This window comes from Candoia aspera, chromosome 3 (assembly GCF_035149785.1).
Source record: "Candoia aspera isolate rCanAsp1 chromosome 3, rCanAsp1.hap2, whole genome shotgun sequence".
In the NCBI taxonomy this organism is placed as follows: domain Eukaryota; kingdom Metazoa; phylum Chordata; class Lepidosauria; order Squamata; family Boidae; genus Candoia; species Candoia aspera.
The window spans coordinates 51,103,580-51,120,479 of NC_086155.1; the positions used below are offsets into that span (position 1 = coordinate 51,103,580).

At 39.7% G+C, this 16,900-nt stretch overlaps 1 protein-coding gene across 1 annotated transcript in view; it reads right to left on the reverse strand.

The window, feature by feature from the left end:
• The window catches only part of ITPR3 (inositol 1,4,5-trisphosphate receptor type 3), a 133,353-nt gene that overhangs the window by 45,412 nt on the left and 71,041 nt on the right, over window positions 1-16,900 (reverse strand). Inside the window, exons 12-27 of the mRNA XM_063297634.1 lie at window positions 16,058-16,157; window positions 15,185-15,345; window positions 14,380-14,521; window positions 12,947-13,108; window positions 12,189-12,361; window positions 8,860-8,979; window positions 8,075-8,257; window positions 7,646-7,897; window positions 7,181-7,325; window positions 6,768-6,915; window positions 6,208-6,404; window positions 5,887-6,016; window positions 5,312-5,369; window positions 4,904-5,069; window positions 3,871-4,035; window positions 3,303-3,371 (exon numbers count right to left, since the gene is read on the reverse strand). Of these exons, the coding sequence (XP_063153704.1) occupies window positions 3,303-3,371; window positions 3,871-4,035; window positions 4,904-5,069; window positions 5,312-5,369; window positions 5,887-6,016; window positions 6,208-6,404; window positions 6,768-6,915; window positions 7,181-7,325; window positions 7,646-7,897; window positions 8,075-8,257; window positions 8,860-8,979; window positions 12,189-12,361; window positions 12,947-13,108; window positions 14,380-14,521; window positions 15,185-15,345; window positions 16,058-16,157 (2,371 nt within the window). The remainder of the gene's footprint in view (window positions 1-3,302; window positions 3,372-3,870; window positions 4,036-4,903; window positions 5,070-5,311; window positions 5,370-5,886; window positions 6,017-6,207; window positions 6,405-6,767; window positions 6,916-7,180; window positions 7,326-7,645; window positions 7,898-8,074; window positions 8,258-8,859; window positions 8,980-12,188; window positions 12,362-12,946; window positions 13,109-14,379; window positions 14,522-15,184; window positions 15,346-16,057; window positions 16,158-16,900) is intronic.

Consider the following 16,900-nt stretch of genomic DNA (forward strand, 5'->3'; position numbering starts at 1 on the left):
AGAAAAACCTTTAGAGAAGCAGTATAAGATGCCCTCAAGTAATTGTTGTTGTTTATTCGTTTAGTCGCTTCCGACTCTTCGTGACTTCATGGACCAGCCCACGCCAGAGCTTCCTGTCGGTCGTCAACACCCCCAGCTCCCCCAGGGATGAGTCCGTCACCTCTAGAATATCATCCATCCACCTTGCCCTTGGTCGGCCCCTCTTCCTTTTGCCTTCCACTCTCCCTAGCATCAGCATCTTCTCCAGGGTGTCTTGTCTTCTCATTATGTGGCCAAAGTATTTCAGTTTTGCCTTTAATATCATTCCCTCAAGTGAGCAGTCTGGCTTTATTTCCTGGAGGATGGACTGGTTTGATCTTCTTGCAGTCCAAGGCACTCTCAGAATTTTCCTCCAACACCACAGTTCAAAAGCATCTATCTTCCTTCGCTCAGCCTTCCTTATGGTCCAGCTCTCGCAGCCATATGTTACTACAGGGAACACCATTGCTTTAACTATGCGGACCTTTGTTGTCAGTGTGATGTCTCTGCTCTTAACTATTTTATCGAGATTGGTCATTGCTCTTCTCCCAAGGATTAAGCATCTTCTGATTTCCTGACTGCAGTCAGCATCTGCAGTAATCTTTGCACCTAGGAATACAAAGTCTTTCACTGCTTCTACATTTTCTCCCTCTATTTGCCAGTTATCAATCAAGCTGGTTGCCATAATCTTGGTTTTTTTGAGGTTTAGCTGCAAACCAGCTTTTGCACTTTCTTCTTTCACCTTCATCATAAGCTCCTCAGTTCCTCTTCACTTTCAGCCATCAAAGTGGTATCATCTGCATATCTGAGATTGTTAATGTTTCTTCCAGAGATTTTAACTCCAGCCTTGGATTCCTCAAGGCCAGCTTGTCGCATGATGTGTTCTGCATACAAGTTGAATAGGTAGGGTGAGAGTATACAGCCCTGCCATACTCCTTTCCCAATCTTAAACCAGTCCGTTGTTCCGTGGTCTGTTCTTACTGTTGCTACTTGGTCGTTATACAGATTCTTCAGGAGGCAGACAAGATGACTTGGTATCCCCATACCGCTAAGAACTTGCCACAATTTGTTATGGTCCACACAGTCAAAGGCTTTAGAATAGTCAATAAAACAGAAATAGATGTTTTTCTGAAACTCCTTGGCTTTTTCCATTATCCAGCGGATATTGGCAATTTGGTCTCTAGTTCCTCTGCCTTTTCTAAACCCAGCTTGTACATCTGGCGATTCTCGCTCCATGAACTGCTGAAGTCTACCTTGCAGGATCTTGAGCATTATCTCAAGTAATAGCCATACTAAAACTGAGGGATGCTGATTTCTTCACCGTGACTTATGGTTATAGTACCAAAAGAAACTGAAGCACAGGTCCTTATTTATATGTTTACCCCAAACTTTCTGCACAGACCTCAGTAGTTTCACCACTACCACCACTTTAGTCCTACAACAATCCTGCCTGGTTGGTTACTGGCTCAGAGATACCACCTATCATGTTGCTGCATCTTCGCTCAGATAACTAAAGGTAGAATAGCACTCTTATGCTTCCCTCTAATCCTTTTTTTAATTATTCTTCTGATTGTGCTTATGCAGTCAAAGGCATACCATTAAGCCCATGAGAAGTACCAGCAGCTTTGAAACAATGCTAAAATACTTGCAAACAAAACAAACTAACTGGAAGAAAAATAACCCAGGAATGGAGCCTTAAAACCAGCTCTGTAATATCTCAGCAGCATGAAATGTTGTGGAGGGAGGTAGAATAGAAGGGAGTGAAATAGAAACAGGGAGGATGAGACAGAGTTTTTTAAAGGTACAGAAAGAACCATCTAACTGGATAAATTTTTTCATGGTTCACAATGAAATGCATTTTTCAATTCTTCTGGGATGGAAGAGAAAAATGACAAGAGTCATCAATGGACAAATCCAAGATTTTAATATAACTAGAATTGGTCACAACATGTATCCCCATTTTCCACAACATACATTCATACACACACACACCATTCTAAAATCCCCAAGGAGAGCAGCAAAGGATTTATTTTCTTTCAAACATAATTTTTATTTGGGGTAAAATAGAAAAATAACCCTACAAATGTGCCCTTCTGAAGCAAAAGTGGCTTGGAGCAGTAGTTTCTGAGCCCCTGGTACCATGCATTCCAGGTCTGGCAGGTCAAGCTCTGAGCAATTTATGGCAATCCTGTAAGTGCTGGTCAGCAGTATTAGATACCTTTGCAGGATAGCCTGGAGCTGAGAGCATCCCTGCCATATTATTCATTACTACTATTCCTATCTTGCAGATTAGTGATGGAACAGTATATGACAATCCTGTGGGGTGATTCATTTTTGTACTCCAACTGCATGTAGGAGGGCTAAGATGAGAAAGTAGTTTCAGCAGCCTTGCGATATAAAATGCTTCAAAATGAGATTTTTATCATGCAATTGTTCTGCCTCAGTTCACAGAATTTTACAGCGCTCCAAATGATGTTGTTTTTCATTTATAACTGATCTATGTTTTCTCACCATTGCTTCCATCTTCTTTCTTTCACCCAATCCAAAAATCAATTAAGGAAGAATTGGGGAATAGACAAAACAGCTGCATAATGTCTTTTGACTGGTAGTGCTCTGAGCTGTCTGTTTGGAAATAGCTACAGAATCAAGTACTGAGTTGCATGGAATACCTCATGTTCTGTTAATTTACATGCAAACTAATTGTGCTTCTCGGTGCTCAAACCCCAACAACTGTAAATGAAAAAAGTTAGAGCAGGAATTCCTATCATGGATGCTAAGGAGGTCCTTCTCCAAGCACTAGGAATAGGAGAAGTCCTGGGAATTTATAGAGGAAAATCTTGTCTCCCAGATGGCATTCAGCTCTGCTGAACTTGGACTGGATTAATCCTGACTTTATTTTCTTTTCAGTATGAAATAAAAATGTCTTACATGCTCAGGCAAAGAAAGCTGAGTTCTTTATGTACTTAACTGGTTGAACAGTATTAGGGTTTTGTTGCTATTTTGTCTTTTTGAGTCATGTACAATGCTCTGGGATCTCTTTTGAATAATGAGTGGTTTATATATCTTATAACTACATTCAAAAATAAAGATTTTAGCCTCCCAATCAAAGGCGCAGGCAACACATGTGTCCTGGGACTAAACTATAACAATGGGTTACAAAGCTCTCCTGTCCTGTAGCATGTTGCACTTGGCTTTGTTACAAATCCTCTTCATCCCCCATGTGCTTGAGTCTGCAATATTTTCCCATAGTTTTTCTAATGAGAGTATCAGATATAACTGCTTACCCCTTTTATGAGCTGATAGTTCTCACTGCTTTTTTCTCCAGGAGTTCCAGGTTCCTCATCTGTAGTACGCTGGGAGGATGAGAGGAAGAAAAGGAGTATTTAGGTGGCTAGCTATCAGTTGAAGGAGGGGAAATCCACCTTGGTTCACTTTCCATGAGCTGTGCTGTTACCATTCAATTGTCAAAAACTAGGCCAACTTTGAAAAGAGACATGCTATGCTACAAGTTAATATATTGGGTTTATGGAATTCAGTATCTTCTACTTACCTCACTCTGCATACTTGATCAAAGCTGTATTATCATCATCATCATCATCATCATTATTATTATTATTATTATTATTATTATTTTCCCCCATTGGTATTTTTCCCACTATTCTTTATAAGCTTAGGATTTTATTCCACAGTTGTTCAGACAGTCATCAGAGATTCACAACTGGCTCCCTGCCAAATATCCATTTGGTAGTGAATCCAGATTTGCTGCTACGTAAACTGAAGATCAACACTTCACATATTATCAATCCAGATGAACCTTTGTGTCTCCCAGCCCTGTAACTGGTGTGAATTTACCTCTTTCTTCTCCTTCTTCTCCCCTTCTTGTCCGTTTTCTCCCTTGGAGCTACCCTTCTTTTCCACCCAGAGCTCTGACTTTTCCACCATCATACGAAGTTTGTCCAATTCTGACTTGATCACTTTATAGTTCTCAACATCCTGAGCAGAGATCAGTAGCTGGACCTGGTTGAAGTTACCATAAAGAACATCAATTCATTCTGCTTATGCTACTGGCTACACAAAAAGATACAAAGTGAAGGTCTATGGCATATGATTCATTCATCTTTCTCATAATGTCTGATGGGATTTAAATCTGGGGACATATTTCTTTTTATGGTGATAACCTAGAGATGCTTGTAATCAACACTGTAGCCCCTTCAGAAATAATGTTTAAACAAGGAAGCCGCATTGCTTCCTGGCATGCAGCAGCTCCAGTTGCAGCCTCAACATCATCATCCTCACCTTTGTGAATTGGGCATAAAGTATGAAAGTGTAACATCCATCTGAAGATTCACCCAACTTTCTTTTATGTCAAAACTACTGTATGAATATGGGGGTTGAAACTACTGGAAATAGTGATGGTATTAGGGGTAAGACCAGCTCACAGAACCCTGCTCCTAATGACAGTTGTTCAGCAATAATAACATCATCATATTTTCTCTGCTGTTTCCTACACCAGCACAACACCTCTAGAAAAATGACCACTGGTTTTACATGGTTAGTGCCAACACATAATAATTCCTTCATTTACCACTTGAAATATGCTGGATCCAGCAGCTTTGATATTTTTAACATACATATCAGAAGACTATTGGCAACCCCTTGGTATATTGATGGCCCCTAGTATAACAAACTTCTCAAAATTGATAAAAAGTAGTGTTTTCTAGGTCCTTAGCTCATAGGTATGCCCGAAGAGAGGCAGCACACTCAACAGTGAAGCAAAAATAAACACAACATGTAAATTGCCCAAATTTATTCCATTGAGAATGAACTGTAAGATGAAAGAAGAGGACTCACAGAACTGCAAAATATACCCACCACGGAAAGTTACCTGCTTAAAGGTGTGTAGGACTTCCTGACGCTGACTGAAATGTTTAAAGAGAAGCTGAAGAGAGCCTGAGACAAGGGGTGGGTAATCATGCATTGTCAAATGGATTAGCACACGGAGAAACATACGCCCTCCTTCATCATCCACTTCTAACATACTGCTTGTTTTTCTGTAGCCCAAAGAAAGAAAGAAAGAAATCAGAACCAACCTCTGGCTTTGGACTCTCCATACTAGGGGCTAAATTGCCTTAGCTACAGAGCCCTGATAACTTGCATCTTTTTGAAATAAGAGATCCTGGCATTCATAATCTCCAACATGTACTGTACATTTTTGATTCCATATATACATATACTATATGGGAAAAGCAACTAACAGCTATAATGGAAAACTGACAGGCATAATAAAACTCACCCAATCCCAAACATTGCTTCGGCTTGCTCCCCAATCCGATCCAGATTCATTGTTGCAGCTGGAAGGAAAGGAATTGCATAAGAAAGGACAAATGTAACAACTGGGAGGTGATGGGGGACAAGAAAGAAAAGACAATGGAACATCTGAACTAGTTCATCAGTTGTTTCTCAATCACTGCTATATTTAACTGAACATAAGATTAGCTTTTCTCCCAAACAATTTAACCTTAGAATGTCTCAGATATGCTGAGGCTATAGAAAAGGGAGCAGATGAATTTTCTCTGCAGAGTCCTTAATTTGGGGGAGGGGGAGGGTATCTTAAATTCAAAGTCATCTTCCTTTGAGATGAGCATGGCCCTTTCTCTTTCTCCTTCTTTGTAATAAATCACTATGATCCTGCACATTCCCACTCCCTACTGATACTATTATCAAACAGTAGATCCAGATTTCCATTCAGAAATCAAAGATCCATCTACTTTTAGACCATTACTGAACACTAAGGCAAAAACGAAGTCAGAAAAGATTTCCTACATCAATTCAAACAGGGAGGAAGTACCAGGAGAAGCTGGAGCTTACTTGTAGAGTCAAAGGCTGGTGTTGTTCCATCTGCCGCACTGTCCTGCATGGGAAAGACTTCCACAAACTCCTTCTTGAACACAGAGAGCAAATAGGAGATCCTGTAATCCAGTCGCACATTTAGAATGAACTAGGGACAAGAAGAGAATATGAAAATATGATCAGTCTATCCCATTTCCAGACTTTTCTAGCCTTTTATTATCCCTTCCCCTTCTTATCTCTCAAGTCATTATCACTAAATGGCCACAGCAGAAGCAGCTACTGTGTCATACAGTCACAGCTCATAATATGTGATCACCAGAGCTACTGACTTGCTCTAACCTGCAAAATCTCTAGAATTTTCAGCTTTGTTTCCATCACTACTATGTTTTCATTTTCTATGCTTCTTCCCCTATCAGCTGGCTCAGGAACAACCACAGCATTCATGTTCGATGAACCAAAGATAGACTGCTTCCTGCTCAGCATCATAGTAGACATCATCTGACCAACACCATGGATAGATCTTCGGACATTTTTCCCTAGGAAAGAAACCACATTCCACCAAAGTTAATACTTGGTCCTATTTTCAGTCAGATCATTGAGAGTTTCTACAGCCAAATTAGGGATAAGGATAGCAGGAATCCCCCTTGTAATCACATATCTGTGGTGGATTTTTTGTACTGTACATCTCCTTCTCAATCAACATTCATTTAATTGTGCTTGTTTCATAGTTTGATTTTAAACTTAAAAGGTATACCTAAAGCCACTCAGTGTAATCTGACCATATGTATAAGAAATCTATCCCACTTTAAAAAAGTGCCCACTCTTTCCTTCACACATTATTAATATAAATGATTGCATTACTCTTTGTCTCAGCGTCTGTCAGGGCTTGCAGGACCTACCAGTCACATCATCATTATACATGGCCTGCATCATCAATTGAGGGTTCTGGACACAATCTATGATGCCAAGAAGAGTCCGTGTCAAGCGCAGAAGTTCACTGAAGCTGTAGAAGCCAAAGTAGATGAGGTTGTGGGCAAGACTGACAACCTGGAAAGACACCAGTTCAGTATAGGGGAAGAAACCAAATTAGTTGACTGTGGTAGTACATGTCAAGAGCCCTAGCTCTAGAACAACAGAAAGCAGTCACAATGAAGTCATTTTTCAAAAAGCCCTGGATTCTTCTGAGTACAGAGAAAGCCAATTCCCAAAAAACAAATGTGATCTTTGCTCTTGCCAGAAATTGAAATTGTGCAATTAGCCTGTCTGACATGGGAGGAAAACTCCCACAACATATCAAAGGCAAGTTTCTCACCTCAAAAGTCAATTTGTTTTTCTCCTCATTAGCAAAGGGAACTGCCTCGCTGACTACATTGTTGAGATAATCTTCCACAAACTCCATTGTGCTGGCAAACTTATTCTTCTTGTCATCTCTTGAGCTATTCACATTGGAATCGTAGCTACAGAAGTAAATGAACTGAATGAATCAAAGGGATATTGCTTCTAGTACAAACTACTTCCTGCCTTTCATAATGTACTAGTAGGATAACCCTATGCTTATTTATTTAGAAGTAAGTCCTACTGCCTACAAATGCATTTAAAACTGGAACCAAAATTATGTACATCAGTGGCTGCATTTATCCTACAAGACTATCAGCCACCTACTTATTGAGATCAGTACAAGGGGATGAATATGAACTTAGCAGGACCTCTTAAATGCTATGGCCTCTCTTCATACAACTCATTCCCTTTTCCCACACAGAAATTTCTAATGGCTTACTCTTTGATGGTGATAGCTGTAGGAATCTCAGTCCACAGACGTGCAAATTTCACAGGCATCACTTTCTCCTGTGGATCCCTGTCCACATGTACATGCAACATGAGATGGCAGAAAGAGGCTCGGAGGTCAAAGGGCAACATTTCATCTGCCATGCAGAGAAATATTAGCTCCACCCCCAACTGCTTGGAGATTTCTTTAATGGCCAAGTACTGCCGATCCATGCACATGCGGGCAAACAGCTTCAGCTGGTACCTGTGAAGGCAAAAGTAAAGATGTGAAAAAGAAAGTGAAATAAGGATGAGAAAGGTTAGTAAAGATTTGTCCAGCTTACAAAGACTGAGTGAGAGACAAAAGCTGATAAACTGGAAGAAAACTAGCCAGTGTTCAGACACAAGGAACACAAGGAGGCCACAAGAGCCAAAACGTTACCTGTAGTAACTCAGAACATTCTCATCATGGGCATTCCCTGCTCGTGCTTCCTGGGCTAACTGTCGGATGCTTTTCTCATGATGATCATTGTTTCTGTCAATCCAGGTCAACCAGACCTCCTCCTCAGAAAATTCAATACTCAGGTACTCATGAGTCTGAGACATCTCCTTCACAGGCCTCAATCTGAAAAACAAAAGTGCTTCCATTCACTTTCTAGGAAAGAAATGATCTAAAGCCATTTAATTCTGAGCTGAGTCAAATGCAGTGAATATTCTCTTCCTAACTGCCACCACACTACCTTTCTTTTAATCATTTTTCCTACCTATTTTTTACTACAGAATAATGGCTACATAATCATCTAACAGTTTAATCTTTGGAATATATTGAGTCCTTCCAAGACAGTACAATTAAAAAATACCATATGTAATCAGAATTCATGCCGAAAAAATATCTGCATTTGAAGGAAAGTGATCTTTGTGGAGTTTCCCTCTAACAGTGGACAAGGCTCGAAAGGTAGCCATCTCAGACTTCAGCTCAGTTTCTAACAATCCACAGCCACAATTTGACCAAATGAGATACAAGCTTACACTACCGCATCTCCTCTCAAGAGCATCTTAATAACTATATTTTAATACAGAGTTACCGATCCAACACATCCATTTTTAAATACTCCATTATAGGCTAAAAATGACTTAGTCTTGTCACATCAGGATAGCAAAAAGAGTTTTAGCAAAAGAGGATGGTAGTATCATTGCTCAGAGGAAAGGGGCACTCTGAATACTCACTCAGTTTGGATCAAGATATCAGTGTTCTTGTGGTCCAGTACACACTTGCAGATCAGCTCCTGAGTTACAGGAATGGCTACATGGTTTGATACACACAAGTCTGATAGATAGTCTAAAAACCTAGGATGTACAAGAAAGGTTCAAATTATCCTTCAAGCAATTTGATGGGCCTTTTAAAAATCCCACGTTGCACAGAAGACATAAAATGAAAAGGAACAAGTCACTGAATCTCTGTCATGCCCTCATCATATGATGGAACATGAACAGGATGGGGTATCCGACCACCTGGGCTCTGAAGAACTGGGCTAAACTGAGCACCAAAAGCAAGGTAAAATCATGCTTCATTGCTCCTGACTCTGGCCCTGCTGTTTCCAATCCTGATCTGGAACTTCAACTGCCCAATCTAAAAAACATCACTACTGTTGCACCAAAGGGCAGAAAGATAAAAAAAAAGAACCAGGTTGCATGAGGAAGCATCTTAGAAGGGACAACTCAGGAAGACTGTTACTCCTGAGTAGTCCAGCTTCAATCATCAGGGATGACCAGTGCCAAATATCCTTAGGTGGAAACTGAAGTTTCCAGCACTAAAACCTGTATCAGAAATCAGAAGCTGGAACAACTTCTATCAAGTTCAGTACTGCACTGATGTATTTTGATTCCATGTAGTACAGGTAGTCCTCGCTTAACAATGGCAACTGGGACCAGCAACTCCATTACTAAGCAATGCAGTCGTAAAGCATGACGTCACATGACTGTGCCGACTTACAGCGGCAGTCCCAGTCGCCATCATTAGGTGAATCCCATGCAGTCGCAGCATCCTGCATTACGTGATCGCATTTGCGACCTCCTGCCAGCTTCCCCATTGACTTTGCTTGTTGGAAGCCAGCAGTGAAGGTCCAAATGGCAATCACGTGACCACAGGATGCTGCAACCATTGTAATTGCGAGTAGGACTTCCAGTGGGGACATGGCCGACTGAACAGCTGTGTCTGTGAGCTCCGCAGACAGAACTGAGAGCAGCAGTTCTTTTTTGGGCTTGGACAGGCTTTTTCCTGAAGCCCATGAGCGATTTCACAGACAAAGAAAATGCTTGGAATCATCCCATATGCCCTCTGGAATGGTGACTTGCAGCCTGAGAATCACAAACAGCGTTCGTGCCAATTGGGTAAGAATTGCTGGGAGGCTGGGACATCATCATTTCCAAGCCACGCTGCAGCCTTAAGGGACACTAGGTCGAGCCACCCCATTTCTAAATCACCCAATTTATGTATTTTTTTTTATGTTATGTACCCTAAGAGAGACTTTCTATAGCAAGGAGAAACAATCTCTCTTGGTGCTTGTCATTATTTTTGGGATTAATTTTCAAACAACTTTTTAAGCTTTGGCCTGTTTTCCCATTTGGACATTGAGGAGGATTGAAAATAAATAATTGTCTCCCTGTTATTATTTTTGTATTGAATTTGAAGGATTTAACATTTTCCTAAATGTTGAATCTGCTGTTTCGAATCTTCAGCTTTCTGTTCACTTTCCCTGGGAGCTGCTTGTTAGCATACTTTCTCTTGTGTCAACAACTTTCAGAGATCTTCCATTCACTCATTAACTCCTACGTTTGTCGGTCAAGTGTCTAGGAGGCACCATAATCTACTGCCTGAAACACTGAGGATTTCAAGGAGACTTTCTCAGGGTTCCACTGTGACCTTTGCTGTGAGTTTAAACAGATCTTCTATGATACCTGTCAAGCTATTCTGCAAGATATTCAGGACACTGCTGAGGAGGCTGTGGAAGAAGTTGATTTTAGTGAAGATGGAGATGTTTCTACTGATAGCGAACTTGAAACTCTTGTTGTGCCAGATGACCAGATTTTGGTGTTGAAGGAGTTAAAAGAACAGACTGAATTGCAAATCACAAATGCAGGTGTTGTTGGGTTTTTTTATGGAATGTTATGGGAAAGAAGAGGCTCTGTTCTGTGGGAGGTTTTTTACTAAGAAGTCTGAGTTTCCAAGTGGGGCAGCTGGGCTGTTTGATTTCTGTATGAAAAATGCCTTGTGTGTAATATGGAGATATGTAAATGTTTTGGTTTATTTTGAGGTGGGGAAGAGAATTAAGAATGTTTATTTGGATTGATATGAAGGCTTCTATGACTTTATCTTTCTTTAATGATTTGGACTAAGATTTATTGGATTGCTTTTAAGGTTTGTTTGATTTTTAAGATGTATAATAATTGCTTGGTTTTAGGTTTAATAGGGTTATGATTGTTATAGTATTATTAATTATAAAAGTAAACAATTTAAATGTTTTTATAATTTGGTTTCTATTATAGTGGACAGAAATATATAGAATAGTGGTAGGAAGGAAATAATTAAATAAATGTTTTGGGGGGGAGTTGATTTGGAGAGGTGTATGTGTATATATATATTCTTTTAATGTAAGGGGAAGGAGCAATTGTGTTTAGTGATTTTTATAATGTACTAATGGAATAATTTATAGAAATAATGTGATCTTGGTTTGATATAGAGTAAGGGATTGATTATGGAATTTGTTGTATATTCTTGTTGTTGAGAGTCGGAAGTCAGCTCTTTATGTAATCTTCAAAATTCATTTTTCTTGTGTTTCACATTTTTTTAGTTTTTTTCTTTCTTTTTTTCTTTTTGTAGTTTTTTGCTTTTTTATAGTTTTTGTCTTTGTTTTAAATTTAATAAAATTCTTGGGAAAAAAGGGTAATTGCGAGCAGGATGCCAAACGTGTGCATCATGATCATGTGACCATGGGGATACTATGACAGCCACAACTACAAGGAGGAGTCATAAATCACCCTTGTTCAGTGCCATCATAACTTTGAACAGTCGCTGAACAAGTGGTCATTCAATGAGGACTACCTGTATTTACTTTCTTGGAGACTGATCCTTTACTTGGACCTGACAACATTTTCTGCTCTGGCCACTGAACCTCAGCTACCAATAAGGAACTTTACTTATCTCAGATTTTGGATTGGATTGGGACTAAGACTTTACCTATCAAATCCACTATAAGTGCCTCTACTGATGTTGACCCTGGGCTGTTAATAACTTTGTTAAAGCCTTCAGGACAGACCACTTCCCTTACAACTATTTAACTGAACCCTATTTTGGATTGCCAATTATCCAAACAACAAACAAATCAACAACCAGCCTAAACTCTTAATCTTTAACATAATCTTAATTTAATTAAAATAAACAACTAATGTCTTTTGACATAAAGATACATGTAGTTGCCTGTTAACTGCTGCAGAGGAAAGAGCTAGTTTAAACATATGCAACCCAGGTTGCCCCATTGCCAGTAAGGGACACCCACCTGGGTTCTCGATTCTTTCGCACCAAACTCACAAAGGTCTCCACCTCAGTTTTGGTTATGTGCTTTTCAAGAAGTTTACGGTTGTTATGCAAGAGGGCAGTGATAGTGTCCTCAGCCAAAATGTCATAGCCAATTTGGGACTGCATCATGCCAAACTGCTTAGCAATGTGTTCCTGGAGGAGAGAAAATCATACCTGAATGGAGCAATTCCATGTTAAAACTGTGAGCTAACTTAGCAACTACTGAATTCAAAGAGCCAAAAATGTGAGGAAGGAAGGAAGGAAGGAAGGAAGGAAGGAAGGAAGGAAGGAAGGAGATAGATAGATAGATAGATAGATAGATAGATAGATAGATAGATAGATAGATAGATAGATAGATAGATGCATGCAACAATGGCTTCATATATAACAATTCTCTTACATATTAGTTAAGGAAAAGAAAACTCCTAGAACAACTGAATCTTAATTGCTTTGCTTCTATATCAGTGTTTCTCAACCTCAGCAACTTTAAGATGTGTGGACTTCAACTCCCAGAATTCCCCAGCCAGCATCTTAAAGTTGATAAGGTTAAGAAACACTGTTCTGTATGGATCATTTATTCTTATTAAGATTAAATAGTCCAGGAAAAAAATATTTATTTATTTATTTTATTAAATTTGTCACCGCCCAGCTCCTCCCACCAGAAGGACTAATTCTCTATCTCCCACAGGATTTAGGTCTAAGCCAGCAGTATCAATATCATTTTTGGTAAATACTTACCTGGTTCTTGCGGTAGTCCTCCTGGGAGTGTCTCAGTACCCTATAGCAGAGCCGGAACATGTATTGGTAGGGAGCATTCTTCTGGTCAGACAGCTCCTCCAGGCGCACCAGTGGGCCTTCCTCACCCTTTTCCTTAAATGGAGCCTTCAGAATTCCAAAGATCTATTCAGCACAGAAGGGATGTTATCAGGCCAACTGGAAAGTGTATTTCTGCTGGGAAGGTAGGGTATTCCAAACCATCAGGTCTTGATTCTGGAATATTTTATACCTTCTTACCTATTTATGAATAAATTTACCTGGGGTTTACTGACTATAAAATCACTGAGTTCCTTAATCTGATCTGGATGGAGATAAAAAGTCAAGAGGCCAGATCAACATGTTTCACAAAGCTTCTATCTCAAGTAACAGTGAAATACAACAGGTTTATCCCCAATTCTAAAATAGCTACAGCACCAGATAGAAAATGTTTAAAAAATGTTTTTGTCAAAAAAAAAAAGAGGATACAACTTTGAGGCAAGATGCTTGTTTCTACAACTGTCCTTCCAAATATTTATGAAATGTGTCTCCAGCAGGAGACTTACTTCTGTGTCACCCTACCCAAGAGATCAAGTAATTGCTGGGTCTTTGTTCCATCTGCAGCTTGAGACATGGGAGATCAGCCATTGCTGAAAGGCATAAAGACATCCACAAGTCTGAGTTCCAGCTCCCCATCTGGTTCTTCCATAGGATTAGCAAAAACCTGCTCAGAATTGTTTCTATTCTGTTCTCTGGGGATTTGAGGATTTCCAGTCCATCTCCTCAAAGGAATGCTTCTCCACTATCCAAGTTGTCTCTTTTCAATCTTTAGTTTTGAAAATTACCCCTCCTCCTAAAATAAGGGTGAACACCCTGGTGCCTTCCAGGTGTATTGAAGTCCCAACAATCCCAGCCACCATGGCCAATGGCAAGAGACTACAGCTCAGTTTCAAATGAAGATCTCACTTTGAAGAATTCAGAATTGCAGACGCTCTTCCCAATATGTCTATTCAAACTGAGTTCAGATAGGAGAAAAAGTTTTCAAAAGTTGAACAAATTTGAAGAGGCAGCCCTGTTCACAAGCCCTGTCATTTCAGAGTAGGTAGGTCAAAAGTTGCAGAGTAGCTATTTCTCCAACTGATACAGATTCTAAGCTAATTTGCATATACCCTCCTACTGGAGTAAGCTGGGGGAATTGTCCATTCCCCACATGCTCCCATTATGATCCAGTGCATTCCTATATACGTTTACTGAGAAGAAAGCCCTACAATACTTAATGAAACTTACTCCCTGGTAAATGTATTTCAGACAGCAGCCTTAGAAAAGAACATCTGGTTGCAGAAGTATTCTGGAATATTGAAAGCTCTTCACTTAATACTGCAAGGAGCATGTCTCCTTTGTTCTGGAGGATAAATCACCTGCTTCAGAATGTTCTGCTCCCTCATAAGTTTCTGCCTCTCCCGGTTGGGCTTGGTAATAACAATATCCAAAACATTTTGACCGTTGTTGGGTACATCGCTGACAAAAAAAACCAAGTCCTCCAGCAGCTGGATCACAAATCTGCCAGAGAAATCATAATTAGCTTCATCAGTGAAACACACCCCTTAAATCAAGATCATGAAGAGTTATTTAGACAATAAACAGTAGTTTCATAGGAAACAAAGACAACACAAATATTAGTCATGCTTTTTAAAAAAAAAATTGCCTAGTTCTTTAAAATTCAAAGTAATTTACAATTTGAACTAAACTTTTCAGAATCTAAAGCATAAAATGTCATTGCAAAAATCAAAACAATATTTAGGCTGCATCATAGACATGAAGACATGAGGCCCAGTTTGGTCTAGTGGTTAAGTCTCCAGGCTAGAAACCAGGAGACTGTGAGTTCTAATCCTGCCTTAGGCATGAAAGTCGGCTGGGTAACTTTGGGCCAGTCACTCTCTCTCAGCCCAGGATGTAAGGCTCAGGTGACAAGCCAGTCGGTTAATTCCTGTCACAACCATTGGATCAACGTTCGGTTGATCCAGAAAAAAGTGGACTCTGCACCTGCGGGAAAAACACTAGGAAGAAAAAAAAATAGACATGAAGAATATCTTCTTGCAGAAAGAAAATTGGTATCTTGCAAAAGGGAGTCAGGTATTAGTCCTTCAGGCTAATTGACTTAATCCCACACAAACTGATTATATCTGTATATGTCCAGTGTTACAAAATACTTGCTCCTTTTACCTGCGGTCATTTTGACTAAGGAATCCTTCATTCATCTTCTCTACCACATTAGCTAGCATGTAGCTGGCATCATTGGCAAAGTCCAGATCTCGGATTTCTGACACTGGAACAGAAACAATGGCAAAAGCCTCTTTGTCTTCTTTAGTTGGGCAGGTGCCAAGCTGAAAAGCAGAATCATATAATCGAGTTCCACGCTTTGCTCAAATGTCTACCTTTGCAAATTATACTCTCTATAACTCATCCAGGTAATACTAAAGTTGCTTTATTATTATTGGTGCTAGCTATGGTGTTATTGTGTTCTCATGCTTTATTATCATGAGCCACCTTGAATATCATTTTCTTTAGACAGAAAAGGACCAGAACAGAAATATATTTTTAAAAAATAACTATAAATCCAAGAAACAGCTGTGGTTCTAATATGAAAATGGCCAATGAGGAGGATGGGACAGGTGACCAGTCCCGAAGGAAGAGAAAGGAGAGATTCTGTAGCTGTCCCAGTGAGGGCAGCAGGGAGAAATGGGAAGTTTTAGGCAGTCTGCAAGGCAACAAAGAAGCAGGATGAGGACAATGAACGTGTATATGTTTCAGATGGTGTGTATTTGAGAGAAACAAGGGGAGAAGAGAATGCAAGAATTCAGGAATGAGCCTGAAAGAAAGGAAAGTGACTGTGGTGAGTGGATCATGTGCATGCTGGGAGAGTAGGATGAATGGATTTGGGGTGTTGGGAATGTGGCATCAGAGAGAGCGAGTTGCTTAAAATTCCAAACACAGTGATTAGCGCAAAAAAGTACAGAAACCTCCAACAGGCATCTTTCCATTAGCAAATAGTTTCCTATATTAGCAGTATAGCTTCTGATCAAGGAAGAAAGATACCATAAGACGAATGGGCCGCTCCTCATCAGTATCAATGGGTACGTTCGTACTCTGGATCCAAGTATTGGTGCAGAGGTGACGCAATCGAACATAGGAATTTCTGAAAATGAATAGAGAATATTATTCCCAAGGAGACTTTCCATAAGGGCTCATAACCACTTTATAAATGGTAAGCATATAATCTTGACCTTGTGTTTCATCAGATAGACTTATTGCCAAGTCATTGTAATTTGATTTTAGGAACAGGAAGGAAGAATATAGTAATCACTTAGAGGTTCCACTGCAAGGATGATATTGAAGCAAATAAAGTCTTAAACTTCAATACCTGCAACAGGATGTTATATTTGTAAACTTTGGATTATATCCATTTCATAACTCAGTTAATGTCAGGAATAACCTTTAGAACACTCATGTCTAATTCCATATAGATAAAAAGAGGGGAAGCAGTGAACTTTGAAATGCATATATATTTACTGCTTATAATAAGCCAAAGTGCTTCTTGTCCTATTTTCTTGATTCCACTTCTGCCTAATGTATCAGAACACGGAGGCTGCTAAGGATCCTATATGCATGGAAGGTAGGAAGGAGATGGCGAAAGAAGTTAGGTAAATAATCGGAAAAGCTAAAACTGAATCTACCCTAGTCCATTACTAGAAAGCAGTTCAACAAGACAATCTTCGGCCAAGAAGGAATTGAAATGATCTACAAAACTTTCCAGTATTCTTCTTCAAATAGTATTTTTCTGGAACTACCATAGAACGTTAAGAGGGAGGGAGATCATCATTCAAGATATTGTAAGCATTCACTTACAGTGGATATAAAAAGTCTACACACCCCTGCACT